Below are 25,210 nucleotides of genomic sequence, written 5' to 3' on the forward strand. Positions count from 1 at the left end.
GGAATTATTTCTGGGATGGTACCACAGAATAATTTCTGGATTTGATCCAGCTACAGTAAATAAACCTCGATGGGTTTTGTTTTGTTGGATGTTCACTTTTACTATGTAACTTATCACCACCCTTAAGGTTTGCCTGCCTTATTTCCAGTTCCATTTTGGTGAGTAATACTTTTTAAATTCAGCTCTGCTCTCTGTCTCAAATACAGCTGAGGAACCAATCATCTTTTTTAATGCATTAAGGTTGAGTTTGAAGGGCTGTTAAGCCATTATATTCAAATGAAGGCATTTCTAGGGTAATAGCTCAAATAAAACTAAAATGAAAGTTCTCAAAATAAGTTTCCAATATCCAGCTCCGTGCAATAAATATTATGCAAGGTGAATGGCTTCTGTCCAAAACTAACATCTTTAATCTTCTGCTAGCCAAAATCCACAATAAAAAAGTATGCACAGGGTGTGCTCAAAGCTCACATCTGGGGCAAAGCTCAAAGTTTTCTGTTCAGCCTTATCAACTATTGTGCTTGGAAAAAAAATAGGGGCAGCTTATAGCACTGTCTGCTGTACCCACTTAAACTGACCACAAATCTTCACAACTTTCTGTCCAAAAAAAAATTAAAAAAATAGAGCAAAGGCTGGAGGTCAGAAAGAAGTTATATGAATTCTCCCTGGCCTTTGCAAGGCAGTGGGTTGGGATTCATGATAGAAAAGCTCAATATTTCATCATGGTTTCAAGTGCAATTATATGCCTTTTGTAGTGTAGTTGTTTCCTCACCTATTTTTCTGAAATAACTGGTAATATGACAAACTATGAATCCTAAACCATCTCTCACTGCAGCAACTTTAACATTGCATGGAATTATTTCTCTAAACCTGGATCCCATACTGTAGAGCTGGTGGGAAAGTGATACGACTGTTTTCAGTCAGACTTTTATTAATATTATTATAATCATTATAATCAATATTACCTGGTATAATTTCAAGGTGAAAAAGCACTGCTTTTTATTAAGGAAAAGTTTGCATTGTATTTTTCTGAGCTTTGAGTCTTCGAAGATTTTTGTTGGCCCATATTTTTGATTTTTTTTTTGTTTGTAGATGACTTAGAAACGATTGTATCCAAAGGCATTTTGCATCACCCACATGCATTAATAAATGTAGCAGTTGTTGGTTTTTTTTTCCTCACAGATGTTGTCTATTGCTTTAATGAGAAGTAGCTGCTTGGAGAGGGAGCAAATTTTTCAGTGAGTATAAGGGTTCATGACTTTTCCATCTAAGTCAGCAGAGGTATGTGAACATCCTCCATCTAAGTGAACAGAAAGATGTTCTGTACATCTCCATCACATGGGGGTTAATTTGGTTCCTGTGGCCTGGAACAGGTTTTGACCAAATCATACGTCAGCAAGGAGAAAACAGCTCTAAGTATCATAATAACAAGATAAGGAGGAATATGTACATTATTTTTTTTTGCTCTCCAGGTTGTCCATCTGCATGAACACAACAGTTGCAAAAAAACTCTCTAGATTAGCAGGACACCACATCTTTATACCCTACAGACAGACCAAGTTCTGTTTTCATGTACTGTGGGAAAGGTCGTAGTCTTGTGTTGAACTAAGACAAAGGAGAGAAGAAAATAATTCCAGTGGGATTAATCTAGACTTCAAATGCAATTATTATTTTTTTTTTTTAATTAAGAAAAAGGTGTCTTGATTTGCATTAGCTAATGAATTAATCCCAGAGCAAAGAGGGAAATTGGTATTTTCCAAAGAATTTAAATAGTTGAGTCAAAGACAACAGGGACACTTAGGGTTATCTTGACTAATGACTTGATAAGCCAAATAAAAATACATTTTAGGTTGTTTTTTAGGTTGTAGCAGCTAACTTGAGTTAAGAATGCATGTATTTGTTTAATGGGCATGGGCCACAGACAGCAGGATCTGCTTTATTCAGTGTAAGCTATGCTAATGAGATTTTAAAAAGTAAAATAAAGAAGTTTAGCAGATACGTACTTATTGAACAGTTTTGGTAAAAAGTAAGGGTTAAAAAAAGCAGCTATTCATTTGGTGTCAGTTCAGACATTTGCAGAGTTGTCAGTTAGAAAACAAATATAGAAAATATTAATTTATCTGTTTCACCATCGCTACTGATTAATAGGGATGTTATTAACATATACAACAAGAAAAAATAAGTTTACCAGTTGAATAAATACATTTTTCTTTTTCCTTTTTTTCCTTTTCTTTATATGAACATGTATATTTTACAAAACCCCATAGCACTATGGGAAATAAAGATCCTTCTACAAAAAGAAGATGTAAGTCAGTGTTACAATAAAGCTTTAGAGTTTCAAAATGTATCTGGGCAAAGAGACCAAATCAGCTAGAAGGCACTACTGATTCACTGAGAAGGTCCAGTTTGTAATTGTTTGTCTTAACCTCCAATTCTTTCATAAATTATCTCTCTTCTCTGTTCCAAGGGATTGCACATAATACTAACATGGTCAAGAAGGCTGCAGTAGATTCAGGAGAAATGAAGCTATGGCCACACAGAGAGAAGTTACTGATGGCCACAAAATGCTGTCTGAAGCTGAGCTTGCAGGCTGAGGCTGGGCTGGGTGCTCTGAACGTGGCCTCTGATCCCGCCGGTTGGAAATCCAAATGGGAGGTTTGACTGTGATGTAGCCATTGGTTATCCTGATATAGGAAGGCAACGTGGTGGTGCTAAAAGAGAACACAAGAGAAGGAGATTAAACAGGAGAACTTTTATCTCTACTCCGTGAGCTGTCAGCCTACGTGGTAATAGCAACAGCAGTGATGACCACAATTAATATTTTATTTGCACACATTGGACATTCCGGATGGATCCCCTGCAGCTGGTAAGTGCCATGGTCTGGAAACAGCTCTGACTCAGGTTGTGCTTCAGCTCCTGGCTGCTGGAAGAATATAACAGAAGATGTATCTAGTTTATGTCACTTGTTTTTTTTTTAAGCTTTCACTGTTGGCCAGCATGAGAGACTGTGACAGATGTCCCTTTGTGCTGACCCAGGACAACACCATTCTTAGGCACCTTCTTGCTACCAAATGTCTCAAAATGTTTTGTGTCTTACCTACTGTGGACAGAATACTAAGCCCAGGAGGGGCCACAAGACATCTCCTTCTCCATAAAAAATTTCCATAAAACCATAAAGAATTTCCCAAGATCCCCCTACACAGCTGATAATCTTGAGAACAGGAGATCACCCAGCTGAGTTTATTTTCCTGGCTTCAAGACATTTTGGATCAAATCACAGTGCCAAAACTAGACCCAGTGTGAAGTTTCCCTGTCCATCGATTTGCCTCATTAGTGGTGCTGTCACTTATTGATTGTAGCTTGAGTTAGACCTTTGATTTGAATGGGCAGGTTGGAGTTCACCATGATTCCTGTGACACTGAAGGTCAAAAAGGTCCATTTACAATTGATTTGGAAGTTTCAAGCTGTAATCTCCATTTCATAAAATGCTTCCATTGCATCCATTATCAGATGATCCATAATCCATCAGTTGTCACAGAGCAGCACAACTGAACATGCAGACTGCACAGGGTGGATTCTGAGCTTAAAACCAAGGCACTTAGGTGGAGGACAAAGAGGAAAAGGACAAGTTCCCCTGAAAACAAGATGTGACACTAGTACTTGCAGATTATCTTTGTTACTTTTTAAATCTTCCATGACAGGGAGTTGGAGGCACTAAAAATGACCATCAAATAATTTTTTAATGGGCTAAGAAGATATGCAGTCTTATAAATATTAGCTAGAATATTTATTAACATCTGAAATCTTGACCTTGGAAGAAAAAAGCTGTGTCTTGTATAATATCAGATAAAAGGAATAATACCTTGCTGAAGATTCATGCACAGAAATAGAAATTAGTAGCACTGAAGGCTTTTTGTCTTTTTCTATATAAGCGATAAGAAGAAAGCTTCTAGCTCAAATGCTTCAAGTGTGTTGAGTCAAGCTGTGAGAAGATCAGAGTCCACCCAGAAGAGGGCACTGGTAAACACACACATGGGTCAACATCAAGTCCAATAGGCAATGACTGTACATTACACTTCAACCTGAGTTTTGGCATAATTGATTTCATTTCTTCCCCCATCTTTTACACCCTCACAACATCATCTGGTTGGGATAGTTGTTCTGTAGCTGGAAGTGATCTTAAGTAGTATGCAATGGATTAGAGTTAAAAGGGCAGTCTAGAATTAATAACATGGGAATTGCTTCATGGGAGCAGAGAATCCATCTAACCAGTATTTAGGTTTTGAAAGTGAGAAGCAGTGCTCATTCCAGAGGAACGAGCTGTAAATATAGAATTCTGGAATCAAGGCCTTGCCAGAGAAAGCTCTTCTCTAAATTCCCATGGTGAGTGGCTGGTTTATGTCTTGAATTGATGATACAAGACACGGAGCTTTAGGGCTTCTGCTATATTGCATCAAACCTGCTGCAGTCACTTAATACATTGAGTTGATCTGGGATAAACTAATGCCTCTGCTTAAAATTTGTCCAGGTTCTCTGAGCAGTTAAGGATGGTAAGAATGATACCAGATTAGGCAGTGTCTATCCAAGCTCCTGCAATACACGGAACCTCAAGTAGGAATGGCCTTCCCACGGTGAATATAAAGCATCATTAAAACATGCTTCTGACAAAACTAGGTACTACATGATCTGAGTCATTCAACAGCAATGCAGCTATGCTCCAGATCTCATTTATCCTGTTGAGTGATGCTGTGCTGCACAGATCTGACAACACTGGCAGTGGGAATCACAATTTCAGGGTTTTTTCCCCCGTATCAGTTTTTCTTAAGGTGAGTATGGGTAGGTTCTTGTACTCAACTTTGCTTACTGTTTATCACTTCACAGAATGACACCATTTAGCCCTACATTAAATTTTAATCTGCAAGAAGGGTCTGGTTTTCAATTTAATTTTAAGAAACACTGCCAAAATGCATTTAGACTTGCAATTCGGGTGTATCCTGCTCCTGACACCTTCTATAGGCTTGATCCTCCAGTGAGATTAAAATGTTCCTTGTGCAAACTGCTTTTCTGCACCTCAGGGAAGTATTGTGTGAAATGCCTGGTGGGGGACCCAGAGAACCCATGAAAAATCACAAGCCCATTCAACAGCTAACTACAGCTAAGGGATTCCTAAAGCAGCCTTAAATCAACACTCTCTGTTTCTGTAGGATATTTCAATTTTCTAGTCAACTACTAGAAGTGTTTTGACCACTCTTCTCCTCAGTCATTCACTGTTTTCAAGACATTAGATTTCTATAAAGGCTTCCTTGTTAAGAGAACTATTGTTAGGTGGGGTCATTTGTTTTAAAAAATATAAATCTTAAGTGCTTTACAAAAGAGGAAGAGTGTGTTTTCATTACTGTGTACACAGCAGGCTAATAGCAAATGAATCACAGTTTATCCATGTAAGACATTTTCTTAAATACAACCTGCCTTCCAGCATCCTAGCCGACCACCAAGGTAGCTTAGAGATACCCAAAAAGAATGACAGCTTTTTACCAAAAGCTGCAGAACTCCCTGTAAAATCTCCAAGTTTGCTACTAGGCTGTTTCTGTAGCAAATGGGGAGACAAACCTCTCCAGAAGGTGATCCACTTCATTCCTGTACAGATCTCCAGTGGATACTTACTCTTGCTCTGGGTCTTTCTCCTCCTGGGGGTTACAGAGGGGCCCTGGACAGTCAGGTTGGATTACAACCTGACCTTAAAGGTGGCTCTAGTGTCAGGAGATTACTTCTCCAAACTCCCTCTGAGCATGTGCATGTAGGACCTCACTGACCCTCAGACCTTCCCTAAAGATGAAAGCAGCAGCAGAGTCCCCTGAACTCAACTGGAAAGTTTCCATTGTCCTCAGGGAGGTTGTGATCATTGCTGCAATGTACCTAGAGAATAATGAAAATGAATCACAGATCTCAGGGATAATCATCTCAATTATTATCACTCCTTCTCTTGCCAGCCCAGGATATTCTGTAGTTGCAGTCTTTTATGTCTTTATTAAAATGTTCCACATGATCTGTGGTGAACAGGCAACCACTAGCTCCACTGTTCATACCTCTATTTTTTGCTTCTGTGTATGGGATTGCTTTAAAATTTGGAAGACTCTAGATCTCTTTTAGCCAAACGACCTGCAGTATCATATTCATGAGCTTGTACTTTTGATCAGATAATAGAGCAGTTTTTCAAATCAGAGCATTAGTCATACATTGTCTTACCATCATTAGAATGTGCAAAACTTTCCCAAAAAGTGGGGCCCCAGGCATAGGCTTTGTGAACAGACCCTGCTGAATCCAATTACAGGATTCAAGTCCTCTGTGCTGGAGGCACTGCTGAAGCACCTTGATGATTTGGGAGCACGTGAGGACTGAAAAATAAACAAACACGCATGCAACCCTCTGGGGAAATTTCTGTTCTGGTTTTGCTTGTGAGGACTTTGCAAGGAGATCACAAAATCATTTTTAACATGGCTTGGTTTATCCATCTAAGCAGGACTCACCTGACCATACGTGACACCACAGCAGAAAGTCAGAAGACAGAACCAGGAGGGACTTTCTGGCCCATCTGTCCCAGAGACAGGAACAAATTCTAAACCCCCCCTGACATTTATGTCTAATCCAGTCTCAAAAAACCCTACCATTATAGCAATTCCAGAGTCTCTGCAGACATCTATTCCAACATTTGACCCTTCCTGACATCCAGAATTACTGCCTAATGTTTCACCAAATCTCCCTTGTTACAGCACAAGTTCATGACTTCTCCTGTCCCCATGGACAGGTTTATTCCTTTCCCCTTCTCAGCAACCTTTCACGTGGCTTGAAGACTTAACCATGTTTCACCTCAGCCTTCTGTCTTTTAAACAAACAACTCCCTCTGCCCTTCTCCACAAGTCTGCAAGTGCTCTCCCTCCATCCTTCCTTCTATTCCCCCCTGGCTCCGCCAGGCTGATCTCTGTCTTCTCTGGAGTGAGATCCCCAAAACTGGGAACAGTAGGTACGTCTGAGATATTGCCAGCCCTAGGCTTTGTGCAGGAGGTATCACTGCTTCTCCATTTGCAAAGCAAAGGAAAGCCCATGAAAATATATTAAACATGGTCTTTTCACTGCTTTTTCCTCCTAAAGTCTAAATCACATGGTTCCAGTAACTGTTCTGTAGCTGATGGAAAATTGATGGTGCTTTGAGGGGGTGAGGAGGAATGACTTGGATATTTCTATGCATTTTTAATCTGCTGCCATGCCCTGGTCCCAACATGGTTTCTGTTCAGGGTGGAGGAAGTCGCCCTTTTAAACATAACTTGCAAAGCATTCAGGGATTTTTCTGGATCAAAGGAGCTATATAAACACATGACAACTATTTTTAATAAATGTAAACAAATGTGGACTCAGCCAGCCTCTCTTACAATAGCATCTGATGAAAGAATCTTATCAAGACAATGTGCCAGCATAGATTGAACCCTGAAAAAAATGCAAGTTTCAATTGGAGACCTAAAAAGCTAGTAAACTTAAATTTTTTTTTTGAGTAAATATAATAATTGCTGTTTTGCATTTGTGATTTGATGTTAACCTTATGATGGCTAGGGTTTTTTAAGTGATATTAAGCATATGCTTCCTGTTTCTTTTCAAACAATTTTTTTTCTTTTTCATTTAATGAACAGATGTGAAAGGAGTTGATCACATTATTTTTCTGGTGATCAGAAATAATGTTCTGCTAGTGAAGACAATTACTCTTGGAACTAACCAGACCTATTTATGTCACCAAAATTTATTAATGAAGATTTGAAAAATACATCTGCTTGAAGTGCTGGGACCAACTCGTTGCAGTATGTAAACAAGCTGGCTGGGAAGAAGTCTGCCCTCTCATTTTAAGAAAAGAATAGATGCTGAACCAAGAAGAAAAAGAGTACACTGGGGGAAAAAAATCACACTAGAAATAAATCTCAAGGATTTAACTGTGAAGACCACTAGAATAACCTCTCAATGGGAATGTTAAGTCTTAATGTCCAGGAATTTTCAGGTTAATATTTGATGTGTTTCTGGAAGGGATTCTTTAGAAGAGCACAGGCTCCATTCCTTTCAAGCTTCACCTATCTCTTCACCACTGCCTTCCTTATGGACCCTGTTCTTGCAGCCTGAAGGATAAATTCTGCAAGATCTCAAGTCTCCTGGTCCCAAACTAGCAGGATGCTGAGCACTGCAAGAACACAAGTACTCCCAGCAAGGCCAGTATTCACATACCTACAACTCATCACATCCTTTAAGGGATCAAGACCAAGAGGCTCATGCTTTTGTATGGTTCAATTCATTAAAATAAAATAATAATCCAACCTGGATCTAATTAAAGAATCCAGTTTTTGATCCTGAGGAGGCCACTACTTCTTTTCAGTAGTGCAGCAAAGAGCCTTTGCATGTCTGAACGATCAAGCAATATCACACGCTGGTTTGTGGCCAACAGGGAAGACATGGGATGAGCCAAAAAAGAGCTTTATCTCTACTATTGTCCCTTGACCCCAGGATTATTTGGAGCCTAGATCTTTGGCCACTTTCCACCCTGCAAGCATCTACCCTCTCCATGAGCAGCAGAGCCCCAGAGCTGGGGGCAGGCTGCTGCAGCCACGCTGTCGACAGACGGGTCAGGCAGCAACATCAGGAGCATTTCAACAACCTGTCGCTGTCGATCTGTGCTTTCCTTCTGATGAGACTCAAATGGGAACCACCTTTCCACCTGTGAGGAACATCAAGCTCTAATCTAGCCTTATTTCAACGCCCTAGCTCCTCTAGAGACCAACAGTGAATAATTCCCATCCTAGATGCAGGCAGCTGAGAGCCTCCAAGCCCAGGCAGAGGCACAAGGCAGAGCCTGTCTGCTCATACAGGCTTATTTCTCCAGACCTGCTGTTTGTTAGGACCATGGTGCCACAGGAGAAAGAAGAGGCTATCAAGGGAAAAGAGGGAAAGGGAAGCACAAGTTTCATCAGGCAACAGCTCTGAGAGGACAGAAAGCCATGAAAAAGCATGCCAGGGCCCTGAGCCCCACTGTCACCACTTGATGAAGCTCAGGAAGGGTGGTGACATGAAGCAGGACACTGCACATGAGGATGAGATGCACTTGGGGGGCTGAAGGGAAGTAACGTGAGACAATTTCACCTTCTGAACATGTAGTACGGAGTCTGTCAGCACCACCTGCAGAACGTGCCATCAAGGAGAATCATGGGCCCTTCTTCAGTTGCCCTCACTTTTAGTAGGATTTAAAGGATGGGATTAATTGTAGCTAAGTCAGAAGCAGGCTTGTAGTTGGAGCTACTCAACCATGTTCCCACTACAGTTTGTGGGGAACAAGATGTCTCCAGATGACAACCCTTTCCCCCCAAAGGCATGTCTCTAAGGTAGGCAAGATGAGCTGCTTCCAAAGATCTCTATCTCTGGAATTCAGGTCTCCTGAACCCCAGCCAAGCTCTTGGCTTCATGAGGGCTTTGACTGGTAAGGATGGGTTCCTTAACTGGAATGGGCCCACAGGCCACAGAAGAGGAAAACGGCTGATGGGGCAGTGCAAAACCCATCAGCTGGTGGGGATGCAGCTTTGTGGCAGGTTCCCACCAATGTGTAGGGCAGAGCCACAGTCACCTGTCCCCTCCATGGGGTCTTGGCTTTGAGGTTTGATATGAAGGAGGAGAAGGTGGCTTCCTTGGTTGAAGGGCTCCAAGGAGGACATGATGATGTAAGTAGGACAGGGCTCAACATTGATATCAAGCTGAAATTGCTCTAGTGCATTTTTGCTTCTCCCTCTGGAAGGGCCACAGGCTGGAAGCCAGAATTGCTTTTTATCCCCAAAGCACTGACCAAGGAACCATCAAAACCTCATTAAATCACTTCATTTCTATTACTCCCCTGACTCTGATCTGAGTCAAGACCTTGAGGCACTAGTGTAACACCAACAGCATGGACCCAATGTGAAGTGTTGTGCAGGTTCTCACTGTGATTTGCAGGTCCCAATTGTCCAGGCCACCTGCAAAGTAACTCCACTATGACAAATTCAGCCCCTGAGTGACACTAACCTGCAGCAAGGTTGAGCACTACAGGGGCACCCCGAGGCCACAGATGGCTCACATTGTTAAGACAATGTTTGTCATCTGCTATGGGGTCAGAAGAGGGGAAAAGGGTGGGACAGGAAGGGATGGGAGCCATAGGGGCTACAGCATCAGAGACAGGGAAAAGAGGAGAGGAGTTTGCTGTCACAGCCATGCAGCCTGAGGGGCATGGGGACACAGTGATGCAAAGGTGGACCTAAGGATGCATTGAGCAGGTATGGAAGGAGCAGGTGAGAAGCAACTCTGGCACAGCCTGGGGGCCTTTTTCTGAAGTGAACTTCTAGGGTGTGGGAAAGTTTCCTGCATCTCATGGCCAGGTTTCTCTTTCCTCCATCTTCAGAGGTGACTGTGCATGGCCCTTTACAACCTTCCCCACCAAAGTCTGTCAGGAAAACCCTGAAAATATGAATCCTGCACCCACACATGTGGCAGCATCAGGCCTACTGCTCCTTTCCAGACAACTGCAGAATGGTGTAAAAACACTGAATGTTGTAAAAACCAATAACCTTTGAAGCACACCCTCTGAGTAATTACCCCATTCCCATCTAATGACTTAAAGATGTTATATTCCTCTCTGATTTGGCAACAACAAAGATTTCAACCTTATTAAAACCAGCCTGTCAGGAAACTACATGTCATCCTTTAAAAAATGGAAAGAAAAAAAAAAGGAAAAAAAAGAAAGGGAGAAAACCAAGAAATTAAATTCTTTAAAATCCCTGTGAACAATAATTTAAGATACTGTAGCTGAAGACCCATGATTTGTTGTAGAGTGTCTGGGTGGTCCTGAGGCAGGAGATGACAACATTAACTCTTTTCCCTTGCCCTTTTAAGAAATGCTTTGTTGATTCTCTAATATCCTAAGAATATCCCCCTGTGATTCTGCACTGGGACGAGGCAATCACAGAGCTGGGATAATGCATCCCAGTTTTACCCAGGGCCTGGCCCTTGCTAAGAGGAGATCTCTCAGAGCCCTTTGTTTCACCAGTTCTGCACAGATATCTGAGCCAGGACGTGCTCATGATGGTCTAAACAGTGATCTGGGCTCAAAAACATCCACCAACTCACCCCCACCCACTGCACACATCTGGTTGTGTACCTGATTTGTATGTGCAATTAAGACACTCATCATCATGGCTCAAATAACCAAGTTCTTGTTTCACTGGTTCTTGGACAAATAATGATTGCAGTTTTTACAGCCAAAGTAAGCAAGAACATCAAGGATGCATCCACAGATGGCCTTAGCATTGAAAAATCTTGCCAGTGATGCTATCTGTGAAGACATTTGGGCAACCTGATGATATACAATGTGCAGAGTTCATCTAGTGATGTGCAAACAGGTGATTTTGAACCAAATCCCAAGCATGAGCAGAATATAATTTGTTTGTCTGTATTTTGCAAACTGCCTGCTCTCACCAACACAGCTCCACATGCAAAACAATTTGTGTTTTTTGGGGTGATTAAAATCATAATCCATATTTTATGTCTTAGGCTCAGCCTTTCAAGTAATTAGAACCAGAGTGACTCAGTCTGTCCTCTCGTAAGTGCACTCAAGTGTTTGTTTGGCATTGTGTGGGCCTTATGGCTCAAATATTTTTTGCAGATGCACAGAATTAACCATGCATGTTTAGATGTGCTTGGGGAACACATACATTCATAGAGATGTATATATTTGACCCTGTCACTTTCTTGTTAAACACTGTAAAAGATACTGGCTTTTCCCCTCCCCCCCCCGATTTTGAAATGATTTAGGATCATCAGTAGTGGGGAAATACCTAAAACATCCTGTCAAATTCAGTATTTTCTCCAAGATTGTTCTCTAAGACACAAGATTATTTCAGCTAAGATGCCTGTGCAACATATTAAGGAGCAGAATGAACAATCAAAATAGAAACTGGCCTAAATGGGTGTCCAATATACTGCATTTTCCCATTTGATTTCAATTTTCTTTTCCTTCTCCCTGTTCTTTTTCCATCTCCATGTAAAAGTTTTTCTCTCTGCTTATTCTGTATCACATTTTTTCTCTCTAATTTACTGGGCTCACTTTCCTGCTCTCCTCTTCTATATTTCCAGAGTCTCTCTTAGTAAGAATAATTAAGGTTGGTTCAGATCTTTGAACCTGTTATTTAGAGCAGTATTGAATTCAAGTTTGTTCCACTGAAGAAAAGCATTTGCTTCTTTTCAAAAAGACTCACTCTAAAGTATAAAATACAATAGGTTCCCAGGGCATATCTACCAGGCAGAAACACCACAGATGTTAAATTACTGCATTGCCCACAAGGCTTGGGTTCCTCCTGCTGCTTGCAAAGAAACTACATTGGTACCAGCCACAGCATGAACTCCTTGTCAAACACTTCCAAACCCTCTGTTGCAAAAGCTTTCCCTGCCAGGTGTCATAGCCTGAACCCTACAATGTCTCTGAAGAACTGAGGCCTTGTGAGCATGTTCTGTACCATGTTTCTCCCTGGTACTGCTCCATGAAGCATCCCTGATGCCCAACACACACAGCCTAGGTCCCTTCCCTCCCAGCACAGCAGGCTCAGCCCCCAGGTATAATGCTTACTTTGTTCAGCCAAGTTATTCAGGAATTGTAAAGAGGAGATCTAAGTGAAATCAAGATTTGTCCTGGCATTTTCATAATTGCAGGAACCCTGCTTTCATAGCATTAAAACCATATGATTTTAAATAAATCCTACTTCTCCTTCATCCCAGTGAGTAACTGGACTTGGACCACAGCTGCCCTTCAGGGTGCTGCCAAGTTTTCAGCAAGCATCAGATTTCCTCCCCTTTCACTCCACAATGACTCTGACTTCTTAGATAAACCCTCTACCACAGCATAACTGTGGTTAAACCCCTCTTAGAAACCAACTGCCCACCACATCACTAATGTTGCTTTCCTCCCTGTCATACCTTTCTTCACGTAATTTCACAGGGCTTGAAACTCACTTGTCAGAAAGGGAATTGCAGAACCAGAAATAAATCCCACATCCCTTACCCTTTCCCTTTGGGCTAGCACAAACAGGATCACAGGTCAGCATTTCCACTGAATTTTAAAGACATATCTTTTTCTTTATGGTAACCCAAGTGCCTTCACTTGAGAGAAGTTTGGGTTTTTTTTTTATACATTTCATGGATTATTTTTTTTTTATATATATAGCTCTGCTAAGCCTGGAGTTTTGCCTTGAGGAACAGCAGGTTTGCAATCTTTTGGGGCTTAGATACTGCTTTATCTGAAGGTCATGCAAATATATATGTTTGACTTGAGGTGGCAGCATTTGAGCTGAAGTTTTATGCTGGCTTTTAGATGGTGAGCTCTTCACCACATCTGCATGCGACTGGGGCAGTGAGCCATGTCCTTTCAGAGGTCCTATCTTCAACCCAAACGCAGATTTTGACACAACTCTATTAACCTCTCTATCTGTTGGGTGCAGTGCAAGGAGCAAGTATGGTTTCCACTGCTTTCATAGCAGAGGGGAAAGGTCTTGCTGCTGCCTGCAACAGCTCCAAACCTCACATGCATGTCGGGGTCCAAGCTCCCTGCAAGGTCAGTGTACCGTTGATAGAATGGAGGGAACAATGTAGTTCTCTCAAAAGAAACAGCCACATTTTTTGGCCCAAGTAAGTTAGGAGGCTGTGTATGGAGCCGCCACCACCCCCTCAACAGGGAAGACACCACACTTGCTAAAGGAAAGACTTCAGTGTCAAGAACTGCAATTTAGGGAGCACAGGTGCTTTACTACCCACTTCTGCATTGAAGGAATCCAACTCACCCTGGGCATGAGCCCAGTCAGCACTTCTTGCAGTCTCTGGAATTGCAGGCAGCCTTGCAAGTTTAACAAAACCCACACTCCTCACCCACCCCAAACAGCAGGGTACAAGCGCTACTGTGGATTGAATTTTCTCTGCCTGTTCAATCAGATCACTCATTTTTCAGCTAAGTGACCGTAAAGAGTTTTGCAGAGCTGTACTAAGGTGCATTTCAGATTTAGAGGTATCCCCTTTACCTGAGGATACCCAGTGCATTTTCCCTTCTTATCTGTTTGATAGGAGCCAGAAACACGGCTTTATTTTGTGTGTGTGATAAACAATACACCATCAGGAGTCATCATTAGAAGCTCCCAAGGAGCCAAGCCTCACAACATCTGGCTAGTGAAAGCCCTGGATATGGAAAATATAAATGTCAAGGCTCATATTTATAAATTGGAAGGGTCATGACGACATCTGCTAACAAGCTTTCTTCCAGAGCACATTTGCTTTACATGGTTATTCACAGGCAACAACAAACATGTGCACGGATCACATGCGCGGTCTGCCCAAGAAACACACGCTCCAACAACACACAAACCCTCTGTTCTCACAACACAGAAATACAAGTGTTTGCAAATCTCACAGCAAAGCTCTTGCATACCAGACCACAGTGGGATACACTGCTGGAACAGACTAAAAATAGCTGGAGAAAAAGCCTTGCATTAACACAGAAGACAGTCAAACTCACTTAGCGTTAACTCTTTTGGTGGAATAAACACCCTCCTTTTTTTTTCCTCACTCCACAGGAGACACTTTGCACTGTAATTCCAGTCCTGAAACTTTATTTTTATGACTTAGTAGCTGTTGATGGGAATCTCAAGTCTTAAAGACCATCTAATCCATTCAACCATGGTAGCTTAATATTAAAACAAGAAAATAAACTTACTTCTCCATTTATACCCACAGGCAACTTTTCTCCAACTTAATGCCAACCAGAAGTGCATTTCTGATGCCAGAGCAGACAAAAGAAACTGATCAATGTATAAGCATAAGGGTTTCACTAACGAGATCATTATTTAAGGTTCTAGACCACAGTTCACAGGTGCAGAGGCTAAACCCACATGGTATAATGAAAGGTAGTCCTGAACTTATCTTAGAATCACAGGATGGTTGAGTTGGAAGAGAACTTAAAGATCATCTAGTTCCTATGCCCCCTCCCCAGAGACCATGTTGGCCGTGAAAACTTAAATCTAGCTGGGGCAAAGGCAGGCCCCCAACACTCTTGGCATTGGCCACTGTCACAGAGGCTGCCCACAAGGCAGCCAAGATGTCAAGAGAAGGAAAACATCAACAGAAAGAACCTGGACCGCTTTAGGACACTCATGAATTTAGCAAAGCGTAACTAGAGCTGATGCTGACCATCTTCTCCAGACAGCAGCACACTTGGCCCCACATGCATCTGTGTGAAAATGGCAGGGAAAAGCAAAGAAGATAAAATAACATGGACGAGATTTACCTCCTGGTAAAAAAACACCACCACCACCAAAAAAACAAACAAAGATGCAGCATGCCTAGCTACCCTTCCTGCTGTCTGCAGTAATGCCAGGTGACAAAGACATGCCAGCTACAAGCAAGACACTATCAAAAAGAGGTTCTGCTGATGGCTGTGGGCTCCCAAAGCCCACACTGTCGTTGGTATGGACTGACTGCAAAGTGAATTGCTGTGTTTTTAGGATCACAGCCTCCTGCAGGATGTGCTCAGAGCAGTGGAGGTGGGTGCAGAGGTCTGAGGATGAAGATGGAGATACTGGAGAGGTCCCTTCCTAATCCTTGCTCCAGGGCCCATGCCATGCATGTGTGGCCGGAGTTCAAAAAGGGCAGGTAAGAAAGAGTTAAGGAGAAAATTTCGGCAGAAAATGGATCTGAAAAGTTAACAGGTTCTCCAAGATCAAGAGGAGTCCTGGCACTGGGTGAGATGAGACTGTGCTGGCTGAGTAACAGCGGAACAAGTGGGGATGTGCACCACAGAGGAAGAGATTATCATAACTCAGCAGCTGCTCCTTCTTGAAATGGAATCCTAAGCAAACATTTGTTTGTGTTCCATCAGACAGATCTAGGTGGCTTAACAAAGCTAGCTATGGTAGGGCTATGTTCAGCCCAAGTCAGAAATATAAAGCAGGGCAGATACAGATATATAACAAAGATTATCTTTACTCAACACATTCCAAATGGAAAGTAGAGAACAAGAAAGGAAGAGAAAGTTCTTTATAATAGATTCCATAAAACGTCTTGCACTGTATTTTCAATTTTAATCAGCACTGAAAGTGCTCTTGAAGAATCAGTGGTAAAAAATATCTCACTGTTCAAAAATCCTGGCTTTGTGTGCTCCAGTTTTGTTACTTGCTTGCCTTCAAAAATATGGATTTAATATTCGTGATGGATTCACATTTCATGAAAATAAAATACCTAAATGCATTACCAATAAAGAATTTAGTTTCATGAAAGAAAACTGAAATCTATATACACATTATCTCTCGGTTTCTAAGAGGCTTCTGTGTTCTTTATCTCTAATGCTTTTATTTTCAGGTATTTATAGCTTTCATAAAACTGGGTATGCATACTGCTTCATATTAATTGCTCATACTAGTAGTGAGGTACTTACTAAGCAATAGTGAAAGTAAATATGCAACATTTTTTTGGTAATTTATCTGTGTTTGATTCATCACACAGTGGCAGCACATTAGAGAGAACAACAGAACAAAGCAAAGCACGCAGATCTTGTATCTAGCTGGTGAGAGTGTGGCTGCATGATTTTTCAGCCCTATCTGGAAGATAACAAATTAAGTCTTTGACTTTATAAGGGGAAAGAAGTGAACACTCACAGCCAGCTGACAGGGAGGGTCTATTAACATGGAGATGCCAAGTGTTTAAGCTAAAGTCAGGACTTCCCATCCGTTCCTGCGATGCATGAGCTGTGTGCTGAGTACAGGTTTCACAGCTTTAATTAATATGTTCTGTGCACTCTGACCAACCTGATAATCCAAGAAACCTCAATAAAAACCACCCATGGGAGGAGGATATGTCATCACCGTATTGTATGTTACAGTCAGGAGATTTACCCCTTATTTACATCACCCTGAGTTATGCTGTGCTATTATTTTAACTTCCTCTGGAGGGTTTGTGTACCTGGGGCAGGATGAGAGACTTGCCAACGTTGGTGCTTGTTTAAAGAGTGTATCAAGCCACTGGTCCACCTTACAGGAGGATCAAATGGAAACACTAAGGAAGTAGGAAAGGGAAAAATGCTCTATTCCCCACACTTTGCTCTTTGCTCAGGAGGAGCTGAGAACCGCCTTTGCAGAAGCAAGATTGCACCTTTGAGAGAGGCATGCAGTGTAGGGAGAGAGAAGAACCAGCTGATGCATTGCTTCACTGGCCCAACATTGTCTTTTTCTTGCCACTGTATATCTACAAATTTCATAAGAAACTGGGCAAACTAAGAGCAGAATTTAGGCCCATTCAAAAATGGCCCAGCTTCCACAAGGAACCAGGGAGCATTTATCTAGGAGGTGTTTTGGGATCACTCAGTCTTATGGGGTCTTATACCCAAGCTGTCAAACCATAAGATTTTTCTGATACTTGTATGCATTGTCCTGAAGACTGGATGCAGTCACTTAATAGGGACTGTGATCATAAAAGTTTCCTGAGAATAAAATCCTGCCAGAACAGCGAAGGAAATGGTAGATAAAAGTGCTGGAGGAGGAATATCAAGGGGCCACACAGCACAGATAAGCCCCAAACAACAATGAGGTGTGACAAGGGAGGGAAGGTTGGACTCCAACACACCGAAGCTCCCACTGTTCCTGCCTGCTAGAGCACTCTCTTTTGGGAGACAAGTTGGAAAAGTCCTGAAGCTGCATCCTCATCCTTGGTTGAACACGGGGCAAATCAATGCAATGATGGCAACTGGAGGAGGGGAGTTATCCCTCTTCCCACAAACATCAGTAGGCAGGCCCTCTTCAACCAGTACCTTTACCAAGGAAGTGGACAGAGTAATTTAAACAAACAAGGCCCCAGTGATGGAAATTTTAAGCTCAAAGCTACCATATGGAGGGAAATCATCTAACCACAATTTACCTGTTAGACTTCAAAAGTGTCTAGGTCTCCTCTAAAGAAAAGCAGCCCTTTCTTTAATGAAGTTAAGTACTGTATTTCAGCACCGTGTGTTGTGAAAAGGAAGCAATTTGGATTCATTTACTGAAATTTACCTTTCAGATGCAGTTAAGTGAAATTAAAAGTTTGTCTGAGTTGACAGAGTTCTGTTTTCCATCACTGCATTGTCTTGAAAGGAAGGATAACAGGCTAAGTGCTTAAATTCCATCCAAACTGATACAGTTCACTCTATACAGGCACACTTAGTGCAGTTTATTACACATTGTCTCCATCCACTACTGGTGTAACTATTTTATTATTTTTTTTGGCCTGAAATAACTGTTGCTTCCAAAAGAAATTGATACTTGTGATGTTACTGCATTCACCTGGGCAGCACTGGGTTATCAGAGAATTGCAATTTCCAGTTACAGAGAGAATTAATAACAATGCTTTTCCTTTAATTTCTTTCCTGTGCAAGTGAACATTTGTGTGTCCTCAATGTCTTTCTAAACATGATCTTGACCCAACTGTCTTCCTCAGCAGTGGGGATGAATTTGCCTCTTACACCCTCTCTTTCTTCCCACCACTGTATTTCTCTCCTTCACATCTCCCAACTGCCATCATTCCTTCCAAACCTCACACCTGAAACACCCTCTCAGGCACTAACTCCCCTTGCCCCCTTTTCCCCTGGAGCTTTCCTCCTGCCCTGCCTTCAGGAGCTCTAAAGCTTCCCTTCAGCTGGGAGAGGTTCTCTATTCTCTTGGGCTGGTTTTGTTTGCAGCCCTAAACCCTTTACTTGCCAGAACAAAGGTGTGATCCTGATCTGGCCTTCCTCGACTAACCTGAAACATCACATACATTTCTTTTCTCTTTCAATTAACAGAGCAGCTCATCATGAAAAGCCAGTGAATTATCTGTAGTTAATTATTTATAGTGCAAGGGGAAGCTTAGCTAACACACTGTCAACAGGAACAATAACACACTCTGTATGCCAAACTGCAGCTTTCCAGCCCAAGGGTTTTGCCTCCCCTCCCTGCTGCCCCAGCTGGCTCTTGGCTATGGGAACAAGTTTGGGTTTAAGTTTTGCTATGTTCAAATTCCTCTCCAAAACAGACTTCAGATTTGCACATTTCTGCAAAAAAATCCCAGTACTTGAAAACTCCATTTAATTTTGATTCTTGACAAACAATTTCAAATACAAACTGCAGCCAGGCGGGATTTTTTGATTTTGTTTAGATTTTGGGAGAAAGAGGCAGAAGAGAGAGGAAACCACACATTTCATCAGCATTTTTTATTTTTTAATAGCCTTCAGTGTAGCCTATTACCCAGGAGATCAGCAAATCTTAGCTCTGTCAAAGACAGAGAGAAGACAGAGCAGAAGCTTTCTCATCCTCCACAGCAGTACTAACCCTCCAACACACAAATCCAAACACAGTCTAAGCAGGGGTGCCAACTCAAATGCCTCAGCTGTTAAGGCAGAACAAAAAGGAAAGGACAATCTCCAAGGTATAACTGAAAGTAAATACTAATAATGATGTGTGACATTAAATGATGACTTGTTTTTTTCACAAGGCCATTTCAGATTGTAGCTATAACCTCAGATCAGACCTGAACAACTGTGTGAGCTGAAGTCTTAGTGGAACCATTAATTATAGATTTCCTGGCTTTCATAGGTTGGAGTCAGACCTTTGATGTTCCTTTAAGATTGTTCTCCTCTGTTCATTTCCTTTGTTTCTATGTTGGTAGCTTACAAAAACACCCCAAGATTTCCATGGAAGCATATGAGATAGCCTGGAAATGCATAGTCCATAAAAGTCCTTCAATGCATGGCCCATAAAGTCCTCTAATCCATGGTCAATAAAACTTTGGAAAAGAGCTGTATGAACCAGAGTAATTTCACAGTTGAATGAGATTCATACAAGAATCAATAATCTGGTTTAAATTCGCCTGGATTTGTCCTCCACCTGTGTATTTCTCTTTGACTTTTCAGGTTAAAAGGCAGCTCAAACAGCTGAATTCTGGAGGCCTTGGATGGAAAAAATGAGTTTTCTGCAGCTTTCACCCAAAAGCTGTAACAATGACCTAAACCCCCTCTACTTTGTCTCAAGTTTCAGATGACAACAGGTGAGTTAGGAAACTCAAAGTGGAAGAAGAACCATTTGGAACCTCAGTCCATATAGAACACAGAGGGCTCCAACTGAAGTGTATGCAAATGCACAAAGGATCTATGGGACAGGCCAGAGTGTGAAATTCTAGTACATGGTTTAACCTCCAAAAATGAGTGCTCACAGTCTCACTGTTGGGTGCTGTTCATCAACACAAGATGAATTCACATGTTTCTCTCCCTCACAGGTAAGAATCCACTGCCTAATAAGCCATCCCAGATGGTTCCTCCAAAGGATCATGCTACAAAGTCTGGTGATGGGCAGACATTTCTGCTCTTTTCTTGCCAATCAGAAAGGAACCAGTTAGAGAGATCTCACTGTTTATTGCCTTGTGCAAGGTCCAGCTTGCAATTAATGCTGATGAAACCCAACTGCCAAAAGCACAATATGCAGCAGCTGGTTTATGAAAGTTGAGACCTTATCCAATTTGTGGGGAAACCAGAGCTGGTTGTGAGTCTCTGATTTAGCTGAACAGTTTGTATTTTTTTGTTTTGTTTTGTTTCCAGGAAAACACCAGAAGTTACTCCAGAACTGTAGGAGCACTCAAACCATCTGAAACTGCTGAGGCAGACTTCCCTTCTCCCAGCCTTTCCTCATTTCTAGGGCTCTGATCTCCCACTAATATCTCCCTGGGATCTTTCAGCAAGGCAGGCGACACACAGCGTCTGGTTCATCACCAGTGTGGTGGGAAAGGAAACTTATGTTTCCTTATCCCAATCTCCATCCTTATGAAATGGAAGTAGAAGGATAAAAGGTTTCAATTCAGATGAAATCTCACAGGAACACTGAGTGAATAATTTAACTCTAACCTGGGGAACTACCCTTTTAGATACTTTTCCTGGAACATTTCTCACTGAAATAAAACCCACAAAAGACACAAAAGTGCACCAAAACTATGCAAACACCACTGCTTTAAGCCTCCAGCTGCATGTTTCCACAGCCTTATCAGGCCCAATATCCAATATCCTTTCTGGATAGATAGAACAGCGGCAGGAGGATTGTGTCTAACTGCCAGACTCCCACCAGGCCTATTTAAGCACCTCACTTATATGACATAGAATAGGCTGGACCAGACGCCCTTGTGAAGTGCTGGAACAACATGGGACACCATGTCTTGGGAGAAGAAAGATAAGTCCCTTGTCCTTCAATTAGTCAACTATGTTTAGCCAAATTCTTAAACATCCTCTGCTTAAACAACCACTGAGCGCACTTTGAGAACAAAACACATGAAACCTCCTTCCTGAGGCTGGCATTAACCTCAGAAATAGCCTTACTATGTTAAGATTAATAGACACCACCTTAATAACAACGTTTACATCACTCACCCTGAGAATACAATAAACTATAAAAATGAGGCAACTACTCAATTAAATAAAGAAATATTATTCATATTGGAATACTTATATAAGAAATAATATTAAAAATAATAAAATAAAATACAAAAACACAAGTATGTGGAGTTTTTCCTTCAGCAAAGAGAGAAGCCTCTGAGAGAGACTGACCCATTTTACTTACAAGGAACTTAAGTGCTATGAAAATGAGAATTAAGAGTAATGCTCAAGACAATCATAACACGTAAAGGCAAGCAGCCAGTTCCCAACAGACTATTTCATTCTTTTTACTTGTTAGATCTATAAACATTATGGATATTTATCTGCCCATGACTTGGCTTGGATAAAAGCACTAAGAGCTTTCCCGGTTTTAGAGTTGGGAAAAGAAATTGCCTAGGAATCCTGAAAACATACATCAAGAAGCCCTGGTCAAACATGAAGGCTCTTATTCAAACACTGAGTGGGAGTGTTTAACCTCAGAGCAAGATTGGAATGACCATGGAAATGTGCCTACCACAATTCTCTTCACATAGAGGCGTTAGTTAAGTACTTCATTTTGTTTTCAATGCAGTCTGAGATGTTAAAACATTTCAGCCCCAGAACACTGTTAGGAAGACTGAACATCAGGTGTGTCAGAATCTTAAAAACTCCCAGAAATATTCTGCATGATTGGAAAATGGGGAAATCTTTGGGCTGAAAACTGGAATTGGAAAATCACTACTGGAATCAAGAGGACAAACACAGAATATTTCCCATTGTAATTTCTGTTCCTGTTTTTACTCTGACAAGTCTTTGTTTCTACATATTTTTAATATTTTAAGCATTTACTTTTCTTTTCCTCTTTACTTTTAAATGAAACTTGCCTATGAGCCTTCCTCTTAGGTCTTCCCTCAGCTCTGAAAACATCACCATCCTCCCTGTCTTCTCCCATCTACCCTTTTTTCAATGCTCCTCATGGTCTAGTCAACAAGAGCTGGGATTTGTAAAGAGCAACTTGTTAGGAGACAACAGGAAGAGGACAGGGATGATGAAAGTGATGACTCACCTGTCTTCTATCCGAACCCAGAGGTCATTGAACTGCCTCTGGCGATGGTGTTTGTGCTGCTTCTTGTGCCATTTCTTCTGCCTGCCAAACTCTTCCAGCTGGCTGATGCTATCTGGCAACAGGAGGTGAGGAGACAGGCTGTCTTCTTCATCCACCTGCAGGGGCTTCAGGGAAGGAGACGTCAGTGGGACCTGCTCAGAAAGCTGGACAGCAGGCAGGGCTGTTGCTGAGGACTCTTCCAAGGCTGGGTTTGTCTTTGTCATTCTTGAACTGCAAAACACAACATTTAAACATTTCATGTTAAAAAAACAGTGAAAGCAGAGGCCTGCATTACTTGGTGGGTGCTCCTAACTGCTGACAGGGTGTCCAAGGAGAAAGGCTTTGCTCTGGGGCAGCAGTTGAAGACAACAGTGGCCTTTCTGAGCAAGCTTTCAAATAGACACTAAAGTAAAAACAGGAAGAAAGGCAGTTGATCAGCTATTGCTGTTTGCTGGTGTTTTAATTACTTCTTACAGGCTTTAGAGCCTGTGGTAGGAGTCAGCATCACCTCTCCTGCTGGGGTGAAGGTTACATGGCAAAACGGTGACTCTCCCAAAGGAAAACAGAAAGCATAACAAAGGCTGATCCTAAATTAATGAGATGACTGATTTCTCCCCCACTCCCCCCCTTTTCTTTTTTTCCTTCCAACTTTGAATATCATCTCTAGAAAACAAGTCATGATTTTGCCTACAACAATAATTATGCTTTTTCATCTGAATCAGGATTGGTGGGTGGGAAGTCCAGACTGATGACAGAAGCAGGGTGGAAGAGCTAGCCTGCTGGGATGGGGTAGGTGAAACCTGAACTCTAATAGTTTTGTATAGTGGAGAAATGAAGCAAAAAAGGGGGTAAGTGGCCTGTCCAAAGCCACCTTGAAACAATACTGCCAGAAGTGCTCACTCTTTCTTGAAATACTACCACCTCTTGCATCTGACTGGAAATACACACAAAAAGGCCTTTTAAATGTTTTCATCTTCTAGAGTTTCACTAATTTTAGCAAAAACTCAAAACAAACTCTCTCCTTTGATATGAAGCCATGTGAACTTACATTTGTGAGTGAAGATATCTGAAACAAAAATCTTTAATAAACCAATACTGAGACAAAGTGGGGTTTTTTTTTGCCTAACTTCAGTTGAAGTTCTTCTTTGGTCTTAATTGCAAGAGAGGAACTTTTTCTGTCTCTGGGATGGCCCAATGAGTTGTAGGTACAGAAAATGAACCAAAATTAATAGGCAATATGAAGCTGTGGTCTGCAAAACTATTCCTATTACATGGATGCTATGACTTTTATGACAGAAACAATTAAAGCCACGTGAAAAGTTTTGCCTCCTGAGTGAAACCAGTAAGACATTTTAATGAAAAAGTAATAAAACCCCCTAAACTTCATTGGTGACAATGTACAAAATGTGCTGCAAGTGAAACCACATGTTTCATTTATGGAACATTTTGTTCTCTTCCAAAGAAGTCACATCTACTACTAATGGCAGCTTTTCTTTTTTTTTTCTTTTTAAATTTTTGGAAGTCCAGTACAATAACAGTCAAGATGGCCATCTCTCTTTCCACTGCATCATGTTTCACCCAAAGGTCCTTCCAATAGCTACTGATAATTAATTGTTGCTACTATGAGACTCACTGGCAAAAACTACAGTAACTTTGTCACTTTCAGCCAACATTAGTCAAGTTCTTAGAGATCATTTGACAGATACAGAAAAGAAAGATGTGTGTTTAAACTAATTCTAAAATTCTCAAAGGTTGCCTTCCTTAATAAAAGACAGAAGAAATCTCGTATTTTTCCTCTTTTTCCAAGCATTCAGACTCTCAAGTGAGTCCTTTTCAAACTCATTCATACTCATTCCATGCTCTGTTTTACACCACAGAGAGATCTGCCAGTTCTGGATGTTTCTCCCCCATTAAGAATTTCTTCCATAATTCCTGTTGAAAATGATTTTTTATCAGTGCAGCAGCTTGAAGAGATCTTGGTGCTCTCCAAAGCCTTCAAGACTTAGGCTTTGACATGGGCTCATGGCTGAAGTGAAGCCATCTCCAGACTCATGTAAAAGGAAAGGCTCTCACAGCCTTTGGGTAGGTTCTCAGGCCACAGAGAACAGTTCTTAATTTTTATCCAATCATAATGGTAGATTAGTGAATTATCAAAATGCAACTGCAGCCATTTAGCAGCTTGGAAGATAACACAGTGTCAACTTGGATAGGACAGGTTAGACAGGTAGGAAGAACCTTCACTAAACATCTACAGCACCATGTGGGTAACTGCAATAGCAGCAGGCAGAAACGGGTGGCAAGAAGGTCCTGGGCTCATTGCCTGCTGCACTTATGCCAAAGAAACTGGAATGCAAGTTCATTGATACTGCCCAAAGGCAGCTTGTTCTGGATACCTCTGCTCTTCACTAGTTGGTGTGAATTCACTCAGGTCTTTCTGCAACCCAGCAGTCCGTCTGCACATGGGATGTAGAGCACTACCCTGGCCACAAGGCTGTTGCAGGCAGAAACATGTTAAAAAAGCATGAACAGGGAGCAGAAGTGAGAGCCCAAAGTAGACAAACAATGTGATCACCACAGCTGGAACTAAGCTGTTTCCAAGATTTCTGTTTCCACTGACTTCCCTC

General features: G+C 41.5%; 1 protein-coding gene across 1 annotated transcript in view; it reads right to left on the reverse strand.

Moving 5' to 3' along the window:
* Positions 1–1,674: 1,674 nt before the first annotated feature.
* The window catches only part of TRABD2B (TraB domain containing 2B), a gene marked incomplete at its 5' end in the record, with an annotated part of 281,918 nt that continues 258,382 nt past the window's right edge, over positions 1,675–25,210 (reverse strand). Inside the window, 2 exons of the mRNA XM_010004000.1 lie at positions 1,675–2,708; positions 22,548–22,817. Coding sequence (XP_010002302.1) covers positions 2,489–2,708; positions 22,548–22,817 — 490 coding nt within the window. The remainder of the gene's footprint in view (positions 2,709–22,547; positions 22,818–25,210) is intronic.

The sequence above is a fragment of the Chaetura pelagica genome, unplaced genomic scaffold (assembly GCF_000747805.2).
Source record: "Chaetura pelagica isolate M959 unplaced genomic scaffold, ChaPel_1.0 scaffold18, whole genome shotgun sequence".
Taxonomy (NCBI): Eukaryota; Metazoa; Chordata; class Aves; order Apodiformes; family Apodidae; genus Chaetura; species Chaetura pelagica.